The sequence below is a fragment of the Panicum virgatum genome, chromosome 3K (genome assembly GCF_016808335.1).
Source record: "Panicum virgatum strain AP13 chromosome 3K, P.virgatum_v5, whole genome shotgun sequence".
In the NCBI taxonomy this organism is placed as follows: Eukaryota; Viridiplantae; Streptophyta; class Magnoliopsida; order Poales; family Poaceae; genus Panicum; species Panicum virgatum.
Window position 1 is genome coordinate 9,043,458 of NC_053138.1, and position 15,892 is coordinate 9,059,349.

A 15,892-nucleotide genomic window follows, 5' to 3' on the forward strand; every position below is an offset into this window, starting at 1 on the left:
ATATATCCTTATTAGCTTGCACAAAAAGAAAGACAAGGACCTACTAGCTAGTATACACTTCTTCTTAGGTCTGCTAATTAACTTCTTCTTAGGTCTGCTAGCTGCTAATTAACTTCTTGTAGGAGAGTGAAGGGAGTACGTAGCTTGCATGCGTGTTGCGTGCATTATTGAGCGGTTTTCTCGTCCTATACAAATGTACAATAAACATTGGTTTCCCTATGCGTATGTACGACTCAATGCAAATAAAAGACATATCCGGTTGATTGTGAAAACCGAAAATCTAAAATGAATCCACTTTCGTGCGCCATGTTCAAGAAGATCATCATGACCTTTACAACACAACCTCCGATTTATACCCCCCCCCCTCTTGTTGTAAGATACTCCCTCCATTCCAAATTGTAGGTTATTTTAGCAAATCTAGATGTATAGTTTTTTCTATTGTCTCGCACACAATGTTTTACCAAGATGCATAACAAAAGCTATGTATTTAGATTTGTCAAAACGACCTACAATTTTGGAACGAAGTGAGTAATTTGTATTATTTTTCTGATTCTAAGTATACAGCACTATGGAATAGATTTGTTTTCTAGATATATATTATTTGGTCATATTGAAGATCATGTAAATGTATAGAACTACATATATCTATATTTGACTACCAGATATATATTTGTTCGAACGAAATACCCTAAATGGAAACTATATGTAAGGACGGTCTTAACTTAAAACTTTTTTTTTGTCAAAAATTATAATTTATTTATTTTCAAAAATGCAAAGGAATCTTACATTAGATTTCAAGAAACACGGTAAGTTCACTGTCTAAATTACTTCAAGTACATATGAATTTTTATACAGTTGATGATCGAAGATGCCGGACAGGATATGAATGTAAAGTTTGTAAATAAATTCTCTATATATGGACGCATGCGCGCAAAACTGAAACTGAACTAGCGCAGATACAAAACCTGGCTTCTACTTGAGTAGGAAAACTATGCACATGTTTGGAATTCGTCATCTTAGTAATAATATAGACCATTCTATGAACCAGTGACTTGTCGACGATATTTCCTCGCTGATGTGTATCATGTATATATGTGCTTCTTTAATTTATCTTGTGTTTTTTTTGGGTCTCCGACAATAATATTCTTTCACATGTTGAATATAATTGTTCACTTTGTGCCTTGCTGCTGTGTCCCTCTCAGTAACTTGTCTGGTAGTAGTAGTTGCATACGTGCATGTGCATCTCTGCATCAGAACAGCTGCTGTAAGCAAAGATCCTCCAGACTCCAGAGGTCATCCTCAAATTCGCCGAACTCGAAGTCCGGCAGGCCGATCTTGGAGTCATCGTCGCGGCCGGTGGTCGCGAGGAGCTCGGACCAGGTCCCGGCGAAAACGTCCTCTTCCTCTTCCTGTACCACGTCGTCGGCGCCGTCCGTCGCTGGTCCGGCGGCCGCGCCACCGGCCCCGCAGCCTTCGTTCGTCGGGGTTGTGGCCGACGCGTCCGTCAGCGTCGAGCGCAGCGCGCTGGAGGTGTCGTCGGGGCTCATGGCCGCCGGCGCCGCCGCTTGGCCCGGCTCGCTGTAGCTGTAGTAGAAGTAGTCCGCGTAGGCGTAGCCGCCGTGAGCCTTGTTCGGCGGGACGAGGACGTCCGCGCTTTGCCGGTGGCCGCCGTACGGGCCGTGGTGGTACGCGGGCGGCGCGCTCGCCGTGGTCGTCGCCGGCGCAGCCTCGGGCGCCGCCGCCGCCGCCGCCGCTTGGCCAGCACCCGCGCCGGCGCCGGCTGACTCCGCCTGGACGCGCTCGGCGAGGCGGGGCATCCAGACGTGGCGCACAACGTCGCGGAACTGGCGGCTGTTGACGTCGCAGCGGAGCTGCTTGGCGTGCTTCTGCACGCGCGTCCGCCAGTAGTTCTTGATCTCGTTGTCGGTGCGGCCGGGGAGGTGCTGCGCGATCTTGGACCAGCGGTTGCCCCAGCGCGAGTGGAGCTCGAGGATGAGCAGCTGCTCCGCCGCCGTGATGTTGCCCCGCCGCACGTCGGGGCGCAGGTAGTTGAGCCACCGGAGGCGGCAGCTCTTGCCGGTGCGCTTCAGGCCTGCATGTGTCAGTGTGTCACCGATCAGTAAGCAATAAGGTCCGGCGAGCAAAACGCAGGAGTTGCGAGGGCCTAGATGACGAGCGATAGCACTAGTCCAGCACAAGTTGTTCGATGATTCGATCAGTGGCTGCCGAGCTAACTTTGCAACTAGCAAATGTCAAGCCATAGCTAGAGAGCTAGCTATGCTGCCTACGGTGGCGATGGAAAGTGTGTTCGTTATCTTTGGCCTAGTAAGTGATCATCGTCATCGAACAGACGACGTTACATCTCGGCAGGGCACTAAGAATCGACCGATCGAGCGGCGGCTGAACTGATGAACTGAATTAAGGTGGGGATAGATACCTGCAGAGTGCGCGAGCGAGTTCCAGCGGCCCTCGCCGTGGGCGTCGATGTAGTTGACGAGCAGGAGGTCCTCCTCGACAGTCCAGGGCCCCCGCCGCAGGTCGGCCACGTCCTCGCTGCCCGCCGCGGCCGCCGACGCCGCCGAGCCCCCGGGGCTCATGGCCAGCACCTCCAGCTCGTCCAAGCCGCCGGCCATGTCCATGCTCAACACGGCGGTGGCCGCTGACGCTGCTGGCTAGCTAGGCAGCAAGGCTGGATTGATTGTTGGTAGGTAGAGGACGATCAGTGAGCTGCTGCTGCTTTGGAGCGAGTGTGGTGGAGACTTGATCGGGGCAAGGGATCGAGAGGCGAGGCCGCGAGGGGGCGGTATATATAGCCTATAGGTGATCGGAGAGACGAGGCGAGGAGGGCGGGGGGACGTGGGGTTGGCCCGGGGACCCAATCAGCAGTTACGCTTGCTGCTAGTGTGGTTAAGGCCGCAATTAGGAGGGGTAAAGCCGAAAGTGGAGGAGGGCGCGTGCGCGTGGCGCCCGACTAAACAACTGTTAATTCAACCGGATCAGGGAAACAGGCTGCCAGAGCTCTGACCGTTGACGCGCCGCGGGCGGCCACGACGACGGCTGGCGCCGGTCAGTCCGCGGCCTCGCCGTTCGGCTTGCCGCGCAACCCTCCGACTGGTGATCGGCACTGTGGCACCAGGGGCTACACCCTGCTAGCTAGTACTCCTCTGTTCCAAATTATAAATCATTTGACTTTTCTAATTATAAGTTGTTTGATTTTTCTAATTCTAAATTTGACCACTCGTTAAAAAAATTTATGCAAATATAGTCAAATTTAAGTTATATTTGAAGAACTTATATTGATAAATAAAACCACAACAAAAGAAGTAATATTTTGTACAAATTTTTGAATAAGACGAGTGCTCAAATTTGAAATCAAAAAGTCAAACGACCTATAATTTAGAATGAAGGGATTAGTAGAAAATATGTTTATAGTGTAATATAATCAACTTATTTCTTAACTAATTAGCTTGTCCTAATAAACGTAAAAAATGGGAGTACTGTTTTTGCTGATTTCTTCGGTTTCGAGGACAAAAAGAATCTAAAATGCCTCCCAAACAAGTCATGATCTACCTTTTCCCCCATACATGTGTAATAGCAAACTAGTTTTTTTTCTGTTTCTTTCCAAATTGTTTCTTCCCATTCTCTGCGTGATATTCTATATAAGATTTACTGGCCACATCTAATTACTAATTATTTTTTGAGGTGAGATATAATGATTACAGATCCAGGTGTTAACTGTCTTTGTGAACATTATTAATCGGTGGGTTCGATTGCCGAAAGAGAGGTGATGGGTAAGGACGAACCAATGCGAATTACTATTGCTAAGAGAAGACGGTCACAGGGCATCTTTGAACAGCATAACGGAACTTGTTCCATGTTCCGCTTGAATTCAAAAGTAGAATCTCCATATGCCCTTCCCTAAATACGAGTTCAAGAGGCGGATCAACAAGATATACGTGGAACCATTTTAATCCTGCTTTTGGCAGAGACTGATGACTTGTAGTTTACTATTCATTCAAGAATCTTTCATCCCCCCCACTTTCTGCACTAGTTTTACGCTTCTGCGGCGTTGTTTCCTGGATATGCTTGTATGCTTATCTTTTTTGTTGATGCACTACTGTTCATAATTAAGGCTCTCCTTTTGTTTTTCGTGTAGAGATTCCAACAAATGTTGCCACCATGCAAGCAATTCATCTTTTTGAACCGACACTAAAATTTCGCAAGAGGCAATTCAGATTGAGACAACGTCGTTCAGTTCTCACGCAGTTTTATATACTCCCTCCGTTTCAAATTATAGGTCATTTAAAATTTTTGAGTCTGAGTTTGACCACTCATCTTATTCAAAAATTTATGCAAAATATCACTTCTTTTGTCGTGGCTTGCTTTATCGATACAAGTTCTTCAAGAATGACTTAAATTTGGCTATATTTGCACAATTTTTTTTGAATAAGACGAGTGATCAAATTTGGAATTAAAAAATTAAACGATCTGTAATCTATTATCTTATTATTTGACCAACAAAAGAAGCTTTAAGGTCTAGAAATTCTCACGTTAATCGAAGGAAAAAGAAAAAAATAAAAATTACCCACCACTGCTATTATGACAAAAATTGATCTAAAATACCCCTATGTCTAATTAAGGCCCTGGTTAGTTCTCAAAAATTTTCCTATAGTATCCGTCACATTGAATCTTTGGACACATGCATGGAGCATTAAGTGCAGTTGAAAAAATAACCAATTACACAGTCTAACTGATTACCACAAGATAAATCTTTTAAGCCTAATTAATTCATGATTGAATATTATTTGTCAAGTAACAACGAAATGTGCTACTGTACCAAAACCCAAACTTTTTCACCAACTAAACACACCCTAAAAATATCCATCATAGCGTGAGTCACCTAGCTAGGAGACAATATTGTATCATCACGTGTCCATATATATATATATATATATATATATATATATATATATATATATATATAGGAGATCAATTTACTTATTTTAAATATATAGGTAACATCAGCAGCCGCATCTCGCCGGCGTAGTTCTGTCCCAGTCATGCGGAACCAAGCAGGACATCCACAACCGCCGTGGCGTCCGCTGTCCAAACCACCGCTGTTTGATTGGTTGTGATCGGCCGTGATTCCTCGAAGCTGTTTCAACCATGCAGCCTCTCAAATTCTTGATTATGGCGTCTTGAAGTCATAAACTGATTTCTCTTCGGCACTGGCGTCTTGCAATCATTGTTTGATTAATCTCCCCAGCGTCTTCCAGTCTTCACAACGATTCATCGGCTTCTTGGTATTGCAGATTAATTAATCTAGAGACATGTATCTAGACAAGGAGGTGCTGGCGCAGTCTCTGGACGTGCAGCAAGACACGTACCTCTATGGCACCATCGGCAACGACATCAAGCCCCCCGAGGGCAACTCCGCCGGCGTCGCCACCATATACGTAAGCTAGCAGCTAGCAAAACTAATAAATACAAAAAAATAATTACAAATGCAACATTAGAGATGGTAAGATCTGGCCGCGAAAATGCACGGGTAACAAGGCTTTATTTTGTTTGACAAAAAATTGCTACTATATGATAGCTAATGACAAAAATGTAACCTTATATATAAAAAAATTAGCAGCAACAAATAGAAAAAATTACAAATATAACACTAGAGATGGTAACATCTAGCCGCGCAAATGCGCGGGTGGCCTTCCTAGTTTGAAAGTAATTTGAGATGGAGGGAGTATACAGTACATCGTCGTCGTCTCCTTCTCTGGCCAAACACGAGGGAGCAACATACGTACTAGCTAGCTGACAGTACCTGAGAGCAACTCCGGTAGGGCTGCTAAATTTGGGTGAGCAAATGCCTATTTAGAAGCCCACTTCTAAATTTTACTCACCCAAATATGAGCCTCCATTCCAGCATGCTGAGTAAATTGGGCTTCCATTTTTTTCAACTGACAATTGGGCCCTACTTGTCATTCCCTCAGAACCCCACCCACCTCTCCCACTCACCCATGCCCTACCACACCGTCTGCCCCGCCGACGCCTTCTTCGTCAACCTCCTGATCCTCGTCATGTACCGCGCCGAGGAGCTCCTGCCGGGCTGGACCTACTTCGTGCTCCCCGCCGCGCGCTCCCCGTCCGTCAAGGTGCTCACCGCCGCCACGCTCATCGCGCTGTCGGCCGCCACGCTCATCGCGCTGTCGGCCGCGCCCGCGCCCGCGAGCAGGGGGAGGAGCAAGCCGGCGCTAGCGCTGCCCTTGGCGGGGCAGTGCTCGTTCGAGTACGTCAAGGCGGGCGACGGTGGCGCGCCGCTCATCAGGGTCCACCTCAGCAGGGGAGAGGTCCTGCGGGATGGCGCGGGCAGCGACGACGAAAAGGAAGCCCGGGACGACGAGGTTGCCGAGCTCAGGGATCTAGTGGGCCCAGAGGGCGCCGAGAAGTGGTGCGACGGAGTGGAGGAAGCGTCAGACGGCGAGGGAGGAGTTCCCGGCGGCGGCGCGCCAGGCGAGGAGGTGGGGCAGCGAGGGGAGGCGGCGGCGGCACTGGGCGAGCCAGACCTTGTCGGCGCCGGAGAGCATGTGGCGGAGGCGGCGGGAGGCAGCGGAGAGGGCGAGGAGGTTGCGTGGGCGGAGGTGCGCGGAGATCAAGGCGAGGACGTCCTCGGGGAGGGAGAGGATGAGGCCGCCGCCGTCGAGGTGGGGGTGGAGGAAGAGGATGGCGGGGCGGCCGTGGGCGTCGGCGAGGAGCTCGAAGACGGGGGCGTGCCGGCTTCAGCTTCTAGCCTGAGGTGGAGGATAGAGTGAGAAAAAAGAGAAATTGGTGGGGCCCACAGTTGGTAGTCCAAATAGAAGGCCACCAAATTGGGGGGGGGGGAGAAATTTGGAAGGCCTACCAAAATGGCAGCCCATTTGCTCCCCCTACTGGAGATTGATTTTTTATGTCCACCAACTAAATCTTTAAATGGAAGCTCATTTGCTCTCCCTACCGGAGTTGCTCTGGCCGTACTAGCTAGCTGTTACTGAATTGTTGCTGATGATGCATGCCCAACTTCCTTCTATTCCACGCAATCTAAACATGTCCAACACGTACGTGTCCACGCACGCACAGCTGGAATAATGCTGGATTGGCTGGTCTTGGCCACATCATCACCCGGAAGAACCGAAGCTTCCATACTAAGGATCATGAGGCGCATTAATTAGATGTCAAATTGGGTCATGAGATAGACTAGGTAGAGTGTGTCGAAATCATTGGTAGACTGACTTGGCCACTCATATTAGGAGCAAGTGAAACATGCGTTTGAACGATCCAAAGCTGAAAGAAACAAAATTGTTAGTTAGATGGTTTGCTAGAAAAGACTTGAGAGGACTGAAGCAGTGGATGCACCTCCCCTGATCTGAATTCTGATGCGTCGCAACAAATTAAAGTCTGGCTTCTTTTCAGGCCGGCTACAAGCTGCTCGCTCGTCATCTCATCCATGACCAGGCCATGGCGGCGGCTGCGTCTGAACGCTCCATCTCTTAGAATAAGGGGCGCCACTAGTAAACTAAACTCTGTCGTCCCTTGTTGGGTGCGTAATTCTTTTGCTTTTTCATGCGAGTTATGGATTGGCTTCTCACCTTCTCCCTCTCCGGCCAAGATATGCTAGTTTAGTGAGAAGACTAGAACGAGTGAAAAGATTTGGACCAACTTTTTTTTTCATGCAGAGGGGAGAGAGTTGGACCAATAATATCTCATAACTTAAGCTGTCGGTAATTTGAATTATGGATGATGATGAATCTTAGTCGTTCATACTATATTTCAGTACGCATCTAATTTGAAGTTAAACTTTGATGTGAGTCCATGCCATCCATGCATAGTGCTGCGCTGCTCGGTTCACTAGTTAGGTTACTGCAGACGTTTTGTTTTCTTTGTCGTTTTGGACATCGTTTGTGATAAAATTGATTAAAAACACGAATATACCATTTATGTAAATCAGTGGTTAATGTTCTAGAAAAGTCGGTTGCACACGTTTTTAGAAGCACTAGATAGGAATGGCCCCATCTGCAATTATTCGTAATGTTTAGAATATATATATATATATATATATATATATATATATATATATATATATATATATATATATATATATATATATATAAATATATAAAAGAGATCCACAGAGAGAACGAAGGTGAAAGTGCCCCAGTCTTTTGTTTCTTTTTCTTATGTCAAATGGAGGTAAAATATGGATCCATCCCCTGCGCCTATTGTTTTCTCTGGATCAGTCATGACACTAAAAGATGAAAGGTACCACACAAAGATGCCCCAACAACAACAAACTCCAGAAATATTATTCCTTTGGCTGGACCCCATGTGTCCGCAACAAACTACAACTAAAACCAACGCTTGCAACTAACTTTGTCATATCCTAGCACACACTACTTCCCGTTACCCCTTTAATTGCTCCTTTGTGGAAAAAAAGATCTTTTTAATTGCTCCATAGAACCTTAAACTCGTTGGCCATTGGCTTCATCCAACTACGCATTGCTAATGATTAAGCACGTGAGTTGCAGCCACTTTGACTAAGCTGACACAGCTGATCAATTTTCAAATAAGGCCAAAGCAACAAAAAAAAGCCTTTGCATTTGTTTAATCGCCCACTAATTCCTCCCACCTTATTTTTTGCAATCTTTTGACCAGTCAATGCAAATATATATTTCTGTGTCGTGTTGTGAACTGGATTCAACTCAACACCCTGTCATACTGGTCCCTTAGCTGCTGCTACATGCTTGCTTGGTTCCAAGGCTAACTCGTTGACCAGTGTCGGATGGTACGATCCAATTAAGACTACTGGATACATTAATCGAAGTCAGCCTTCAGTTTGACTCACAAGGAACCATTTGTTCCAGATGCTTTGATTTGACCTACTAGAAACTAAAGATTGCCTGTTCTCGCTGTTGTCATGAGGCAAACAAATGTTAATTGGTTGACCACTGGTTGTTGGTGTTAGGATTCTGAAGACTAATAGAGGCTCAATTGCAGAAGCAGCAGTCACTCTGTTCGTTGGGCTGGAGCTGGAGCTAGTAGCTGGAGTGATGTGAGAGAAAAATATTGTTGGCTGGCTGGTGGCTGGAAGCTGGTGCTGGAGCGGTGTGAGAGGAAAACACTGTTGGGCTGGAGACTGCTGGAGCTGCCGAACAGAGTGAGTATGACTTTGGTTCAGTATTTTTTTCATAATGCCATGTTAGGCCACACACATTATGAAAAATTAGAGGTCTGCTTCGCCACATACTCCAGTATACTTTAGCTGCCACCAGACGGTTTGAAACACAGTTAGGAGTAGAAGCTTCCAGATGATGACACTATGCGTTGAAACACTCTCAACACTGTGGTGTTAACAATGGTAAGATATGTTTGTGGTCAAAGCAATGGCTGCTGGGAATGCAACATGCATGCATGAGTCAAATCTCTATAGCTTTTTTAAAACGAAAAATTCTCTCAATCTAGCATAGATGGGATTAGTTGGGAGACAAGCCTAGTGAAAGCCACCGGTCTGTTTGTCTTCCTGCAATGGCTAGGTAGCTAGGTAGACGACTCATATCTATCACTGGTTCTCTGGCATATTTCGACACAAAAAAAAAGTTTGGCTAATTCTCACCTTATAGGGTAGGGTGATTTAGGGTTCTTGAATAAAAAAGAAAGTGCGTGATCGTGATTGGTCTACTAGGGAAAATATCACAATGTACTGAACTTGGCCAATATCTGACAGAGGATTAAGCTCTGTTGAGCTAGGCTAGGCTGGTAAAAAGTTACTTATCAAGACCAAAATAATGACAATGCCAAAGTTCCTACAGTTTCATCATTGGGTGTTTCTCTCTTCTCCTACATCCACATTTGTATCTCTCTTGCTCTTTAGTGCTCTCCTGATTCACATTATATCCCCAACTCTTGAAACAGTCTGGCAAAGATAGGCTGATAGGGTTATGTGCAAGCCTGCATGTTGGTTGGAGAGAGGTGTTATTCTGTGAGAACATCTCCCGTGTTACCGGCCATTAGGATGTTGCCGTGTTACCAACTTTAATTCTAACAAAAATATAAATGGATAGCTCATGCAAGCATCTAATATCATGCAAAGTTTGAGGTTGAACAAAAATTTGTGCACGAAGAGACAAAAAAGAGAATCTTGCACTTAAAATAGTTGTGGGTTCAGCTGTTCATCTCAAACCTGTAACCCGCTACTATTCATCGGCCGATTTATCTTTTTTGTTTCTCATTGCACAAATTTCATTTGCATCTCAAATTTTGCACGATGGTAGATGCTTGTATGCTCTATCCATTAACATTTTTTTTAGAATTTTAGATGCACCAAATTTAAATGTAATTAAAGTTGATAACATGGTAACACCCAAATAGCATGTAAGTTGTAACACTAGATATGTTCTCGTTATTCTGTAGCTTGGACGGGGAGCTGATGATCACCACGGGGTATGGTGTTTATTAAGAATGTTCCAACTATCAGCTTGATACCTTGCTCTAGACGAAAATCCATTTTCTAACGAAAGAAAATCAGATTATTGACCAAAGTGGTGATATATGTTTTAAAGGGACCGAAAAACACATGTTTCACTTAACTGAAACAAATCTTGATTGGCCTTCCGACAGGCTCATCACCGAATCTGATTTTTTTTTTCGAAAGACCCAGGACAGGTTCTGGGTTTTAATTAATAAGAAGGAGCAGCAGTTACAAAAGCCTTAGCCGATAAGTAATCGGCGCAGGCTGGGGCATCGGAAAGCCCCACAACAAGAGTTAAAAAGAAATACACTGATTACTCGCTAGAAGGTCTATGGTAGGTGTTCATCCACCCATAGGAGTAGGTGATCACTGTTACAAACCTATACATGCCCTGTTGCCATACACACTAATTTATTAGTTTTCGTCCTACACAAAATTAAAGCTAGGATGCTTGCATTGGTTGAGTGGACAGCAGTCGAAAGACTTTGATCAGAGAGTTGAGACAAAGATACATGTGTGCAGATAACTGTCTCTCAAGTGGCGCTTGCCGTCGTAGAGCCGGTAGTTTCAATCATTCATGCATTTTGCTGGTTGGCAAGGCTAACAAGCACACGAGACTTTGGCTGGGTTGCAAGAGGAATGAAGCATCAGAAAGGCAAGCTAGCCGTATGACCCCGGCCAAAATGCGAAGCGAAGCGGCACGCCAAGCCTCCCTCACACCCCACTACCAACAGTGCGTACGCGCACTCCTCGCCACACGTGTTTCCATGCCAGCAATGCCATCGCTGAAACTAGCGCTTCGAGTGACTAATCTCAGTTAGTCAGCAGGATGATGATGATCGAGCTGGTGTGACGCGCCCATGCGTGACGAGGCGATGGAGATCATCCAATGTCCAAGCTCTTTTGGGGGTGTTGAAAATTGCACTGTTTGGAGTGCGAGAGTTTCCAATCGAGACGAGACATCGATGGAGATGTTTATAGCATGGCTAGTAGTCTGATCATCACCGTTTGACAAATGGAGATTTCAGTTATATTTAGTGAAGTGGTTAACAAATGAAACTGCGACGATATTGCTTTTTTTGAACGTGACTTGGCACATATTTTATTAAGAGGAAGAACTGCAATACTTGCATATTGTATATATTTCGACAGTAGAACCCTAGAACTATCGTATCAACGAATATGGAATAATAGTTTTTACGAGTTTGTTCATGTCGTACACTCCAAGGCGCAGATATACAAGTGGTACGACTCGAGCCCAACAAAGCCTCCTTACCATTATGGTAGTCAACTCTCTTTTGTTCCTCTCGATCAAGTAAAAAAAATATCTGATGCTGCTAGCTTTGCAGTAAGTCAAAAATGGAAGTCAATGAACACGGGCAGATAGAAAGTTGGGGGCAATAAAATGTCAAATTTAATCATGGATGGCACCTAGCCCGTACGTGTTCTTGTCGTTACGGCGACGCTTATGAACCCTGCCCAATAACAAAATAAGGAGATTAGAGAGCCAACCCTATAGTACTACTAAACCCCCACATAGATTAGAGCTGCTTTACAAAGATACATGTAAATAATTAATGATCGCATTAATTAGATTGGCTGAGTTCAACGCGTACAGGATCTCCCCTAGCCTGCCTGCCTTATCCACACCAGCAGAGATATGCACGCCTGCTTGCATTGCATTGGTCCGTCGCCATCCATCGTCTCTCCGTATCCCATCGGCAGGCACAACTAAGAATCCAAGATGGACTCGGCGATAGATGCGTCGTAATTTGATGGGATTTGATGAGTTTTGACTCGTCGTCCGGGGAAAAGGAGCCGGATGGTGGCGATGATTCAATTCAACAAAGGCCTTTTTTGGGTTTGAAAGGAGCGGAAAAGGTGGCCGTCGATGATGGATGCTGCCCGTGCTGTCTTGCTTGCTTGACCGGAGCTCTGCGCGCGGCTAGGGTGCAGCGCCACTAGCATTTGCATATATGTTTGCATCATCCATGACCATGATGACACGCCTGATTGGGTAAAGCTGCGTTTAGATCCAAAAAATTTATCTTAAACCTGTCACATCGAATATTTGACACATATATGGAGTATTAAATAAAAAAATTTTACAAAACTTTTTACACAGATGAATTGTAAATTGCGAGACGAATCTAATGAGCATACTTAATCCATGATATGCAATAATGATGCTATCGTAACCATTCGCTAATTATAGATTAATTAGGCTCATTAGATTCATCTCGCGATTTACAACCCATCTGTACAAAAAGTTTTATAAATAGATTTTATTTAGTGCTTCGAAATAGCAAGATTCTTTTTCAAAAAATTTATGGCAAAGTAACTAAACACGGCTTGGTATAGCATTTGACATACAATTTATTCTAGGGTATATATGTAACATTAATTTGTAGCGACAAAATTACAATGACCACAGATACTATTTTCACGGGAAATGGTCTACATTTATTCGTACTATCGCAATATAGGGTAGGACTAGCTAGGGCGAGTATCTTCCCTGCAGAAACAGTATAGTACTGGTTAATTGTTGCAGCCCTTTGCAAAGGTGGCACCATCAGGCACACGTGGCGTCGTGAGGTGGCAGAAGAAGGCCATACGGATTTCCCCAGTGTTGCGCTGCTGCCTACCACCTCTGCCCAAGTGCCCATCGTTGCGCGTTCAACAAACATGCTGCTTTCTTCAAAAAAAAAAAAAAAACATGCTGCTTCAGTCCGGCTCGTCGTGGTCGTACCGATGCTTCCAGAGGCTTCCATACATCATCCACGCACGCTCACATTCGGACATTCCTAGTCCATCCGTGGCTCCTCAGGTCTGGGCCAGACAAATGGAAATAGTGGTCTGCAAGATGCCTGGGCCTTGCAGAGAGATTAGGCCCCTCAAGATTCATACGAAACAAAATGCACCACATCTGTAACTTGGGCCCGTGTCTTTGGGCCGCCAAACTCTACAACAGAGCCCAGCTCATTCTCATTGCAGCCAGCTGCCCCCCCCCCCCCTGTTGCCAAACTATCATCATCTTATACACAGGTTAAGAAACAACAGCGAGGGCAAATTGTCATCAATTCCATCGGATTTTATTGATCAGGCCCAGCGCACACTGCATGATTCGGGCGGCACTTGCAAGAAGCACACTGTGTGCAGTTTATTGCGCAAGTTTACAATTGCAAGTGCAGGGGGGTGGGACGCGCTTGACCTCGCAACAGGCAGCCAATCTGTTTGGCTCAGGAGATTGACACCACAGAGGACAGCCTATCCGACAGTCCTCCAGTCATCCTCTCTGCTTCCTTCCCGCGTTCGCCGGTGCGGATTCTTACCACATCAGAGACAGGGATCACTGAGGAAGAAACCACCATGTCAGAAAACCAGAGTCAAAAAAGATTACAGGTGCATATGTGTGATAGTATGGCAGGGCTCCTGAAGACTGTGAGCTAGCACAGGAGCGACTACTTTGTCCGTTGTAGCATTCATATCTCTGATAACAGAATTTACAGAAACCAACCAGCAATTTAAAAGAGCAAGAACTAGTCATCATTTCTATTTCTGGCAGATGTAGAACAGAACAAGTGGAGGAAAAATGAGCAGAACAATAGAAAGCTCCTATATGCCTGCATATGAACAAGGCAGTAAAGCCCATGCAAGTGAACAATAGGCACTAAGATATTGCAAGTAAAAATGAAAAGAAGCCAATTACACACGAGTCCTGGACTAGGATAAAAATGCAGCTGTGGCTCTAAAAAGGTCACAAGGAGCACGATGCACTTACAGAATATCTTCCCATCGCCAATTTCCCCTGTTCTTGCCTTTTCAATTATTTTGTCGATTACCGCTTCAACCTGGTGGAAAAGAAACATTTAATGATGATGCAAGAGGAAACCAATAAAACCCATACAGAATGGACCGCGATAACATTGTAACAATGTCATAGACATTTACAGGAAAAGTAGAGAAGGGAAAAAATGATCACCAATCTGTCATGAAAGGTATGTCAATGCAGTCTTCTTTTAGAAGTATAACTGTTAAGGTCACAGTCACTAGTAAATAAAGTAATTACCTGCTCCTTGCAAACCACTATTTCCATTTTGACTTTAGCAATAAATGTATCTTCCGAAAATTCTGACCCTGAATACTCAAAGCAAAACAAGCGTCAATATTGATATCTTAAAACCATGCGAATCTCAAAATTTTCTCAACATCGCGGAACTATTATCCCCAATCCTGTTAGTAGATATCTGTACACCAGCCATCAAGATATCGGTGTCAAAATTGATAAAAGCACGAAACAACATTGTAGCAGTGTGGCGTTGAAACTGGTCTAAACATACTTCTGGCTAATACTATTCTCGGTACTAGTAGAGTTGTAAACTAACGATCAACATACGAGGCCACATGCTCCTCTGAACACATTTCTGCCCAATTCTAGGAGTATAACTGAACTGATGCAGAAACTATACAATGCAAAACCGCAGTCAATGGCAGGCAGAGCCACGCAAGTGCATAGCCATAGGCAGGAGCGAAGCCGTACCTCCATGCCGCTCCGTTGACCCTCCCTGCGCTCCAAATCCCCGCACATCCGACACCGTCACACCTCTGATCCCCATCTCCAACAAGCCCTGCAGAATCCCCAAACCTGTCGGACCGAACAGCTCGCGTGCAACTCAAGGATCCAGAACCACGGAGCTGCACTCACCGAGGACACGTGCGGCACCCTCCACGGCCTGCACAAATTCCGCACGCTTCAGCAAGGACCAACCAGATTCTATCATCGCAATCAACAAATACCGTGAAGCGCACAAACCTAACAATGGCCTCGATCTTGTAGAACTCCGATTCAGGCAAGTACCCTGAGGAAACGACCGACCGAGGCAGCGCAATCAGCGGCAATCCAACAAGCCCGGCTCGATTTGGGCAGGAACGAACCGAGCAGAGGCTCCTGACCTGGGTCGGCGGCGCTCTGGGCGCGCACGGCCGAGGCAGGGAGGCGACGGGAGGCCGACGTCGCTTGGAGCGGCCTCGCAGCCCCCGAGGGGAGGAGGCGGGCGGTGAAGGAGGGTCGCAGGGTCGACGGAGATTGGCGGATGAGGACGCCGGGTACGGGAGCGGCGGCGGCGGCAGAGGATGCTGGCGACATGGTGCAGTCGTCGGCGGTTGTACGGCGCGCCGGCGAGGTTTGGTCTTCAGTTGACTCGGTTCGCCGCCGCTCTTCGGCTCTCCTGAGACACGAGAGGACTCGCAGATTCTCAAGCAGGTAGAAGGCGGGAAAACGGAAATACGCAAACATCATTGGAAAACCGAAACTGTTTCAATTCCGTGTTGCATGTAAAGTAAACATCCGCCATTAAGAGTGGCGGGTCAAATGTTTTTTTTTTTCTTTAGAAG

At 45.9% G+C, this 15,892-nt stretch overlaps 2 protein-coding genes across 2 annotated transcripts; both read right to left on the reverse strand.

Annotated features, from left to right (window-relative positions):
• Positions 1–885: 885 nt before the first annotated feature.
• On the reverse strand, positions 886–2,763 carry LOC120697363 (transcription factor MYB2-like). Its single transcript, XM_039980557.1, has 2 exons — positions 2,438–2,763; positions 886–2,092 (listed from the first exon to the last, which is right to left on the reverse strand). The coding sequence occupies exons 1-2, from the start codon at positions 2,637–2,639 to the stop codon at positions 1,251–1,253; spliced, it is 1,044 nt and encodes a 347-aa protein (XP_039836491.1). The 5' UTR covers positions 2,640–2,763; the 3' UTR covers positions 886–1,250.
• A 10,799-nt stretch (positions 2,764–13,562) lies between these two features.
• Positions 13,563–15,801, reverse strand: LOC120697367 (nitrogen regulatory protein P-II homolog). Its single transcript, XM_039980562.1, has 7 exons — positions 15,452–15,801; positions 15,312–15,357; positions 15,204–15,231; positions 15,039–15,126; positions 14,568–14,635; positions 14,280–14,349; positions 13,563–13,850 (listed from the first exon to the last, which is right to left on the reverse strand). The coding sequence occupies exons 1-7, from the start codon at positions 15,795–15,797 to the stop codon at positions 13,738–13,740; spliced, it is 759 nt and encodes a 252-aa protein (XP_039836496.1). The 5' UTR covers positions 15,798–15,801; the 3' UTR covers positions 13,563–13,737.
• Positions 15,802–15,892: the final 91 nt, after the last annotated feature.

What these genes read in the sequence shown, in the direction of transcription:
- LOC120697363 (XM_039980557.1), bottom strand. Translation starts at nt 2,639, where the DNA reads ATGGACATGGCCGGCGGCTTGGACGAGCTGGAGGTGCTGGCCATGAGC. An exon ending in CTCGCTCGCGCACTCTGCAG is followed by an intron (nt 2,093 to 2,437) that starts GTATCTATCCCC and finishes TGACACATGCAG; the next exon opens with GCCTGAAGCGCACCGGCAAG.
- LOC120697367 (XM_039980562.1), bottom strand. Translation starts at nt 15,797, where the DNA reads ATGATGTTTGCGTATTTCCGTTTTCCCGCCTTCTACCTGCTTGAGAAT. An exon ending in GGGTGCCGCACGTGTCCTCG is followed by an intron (nt 15,127 to 15,203) that starts GTGAGTGCAGCT and finishes GGGATTCTGCAG; the next exon opens with GGCTTGTTGGAGATGGGGAT. An exon ending in GTCAACGGAGCGGCATGGAG is followed by an intron (nt 14,636 to 15,038) that starts GTACGGCTTCGC and finishes TTGAGTATTCAG; the next exon opens with GGTCAGAATTTTCGGAAGAT.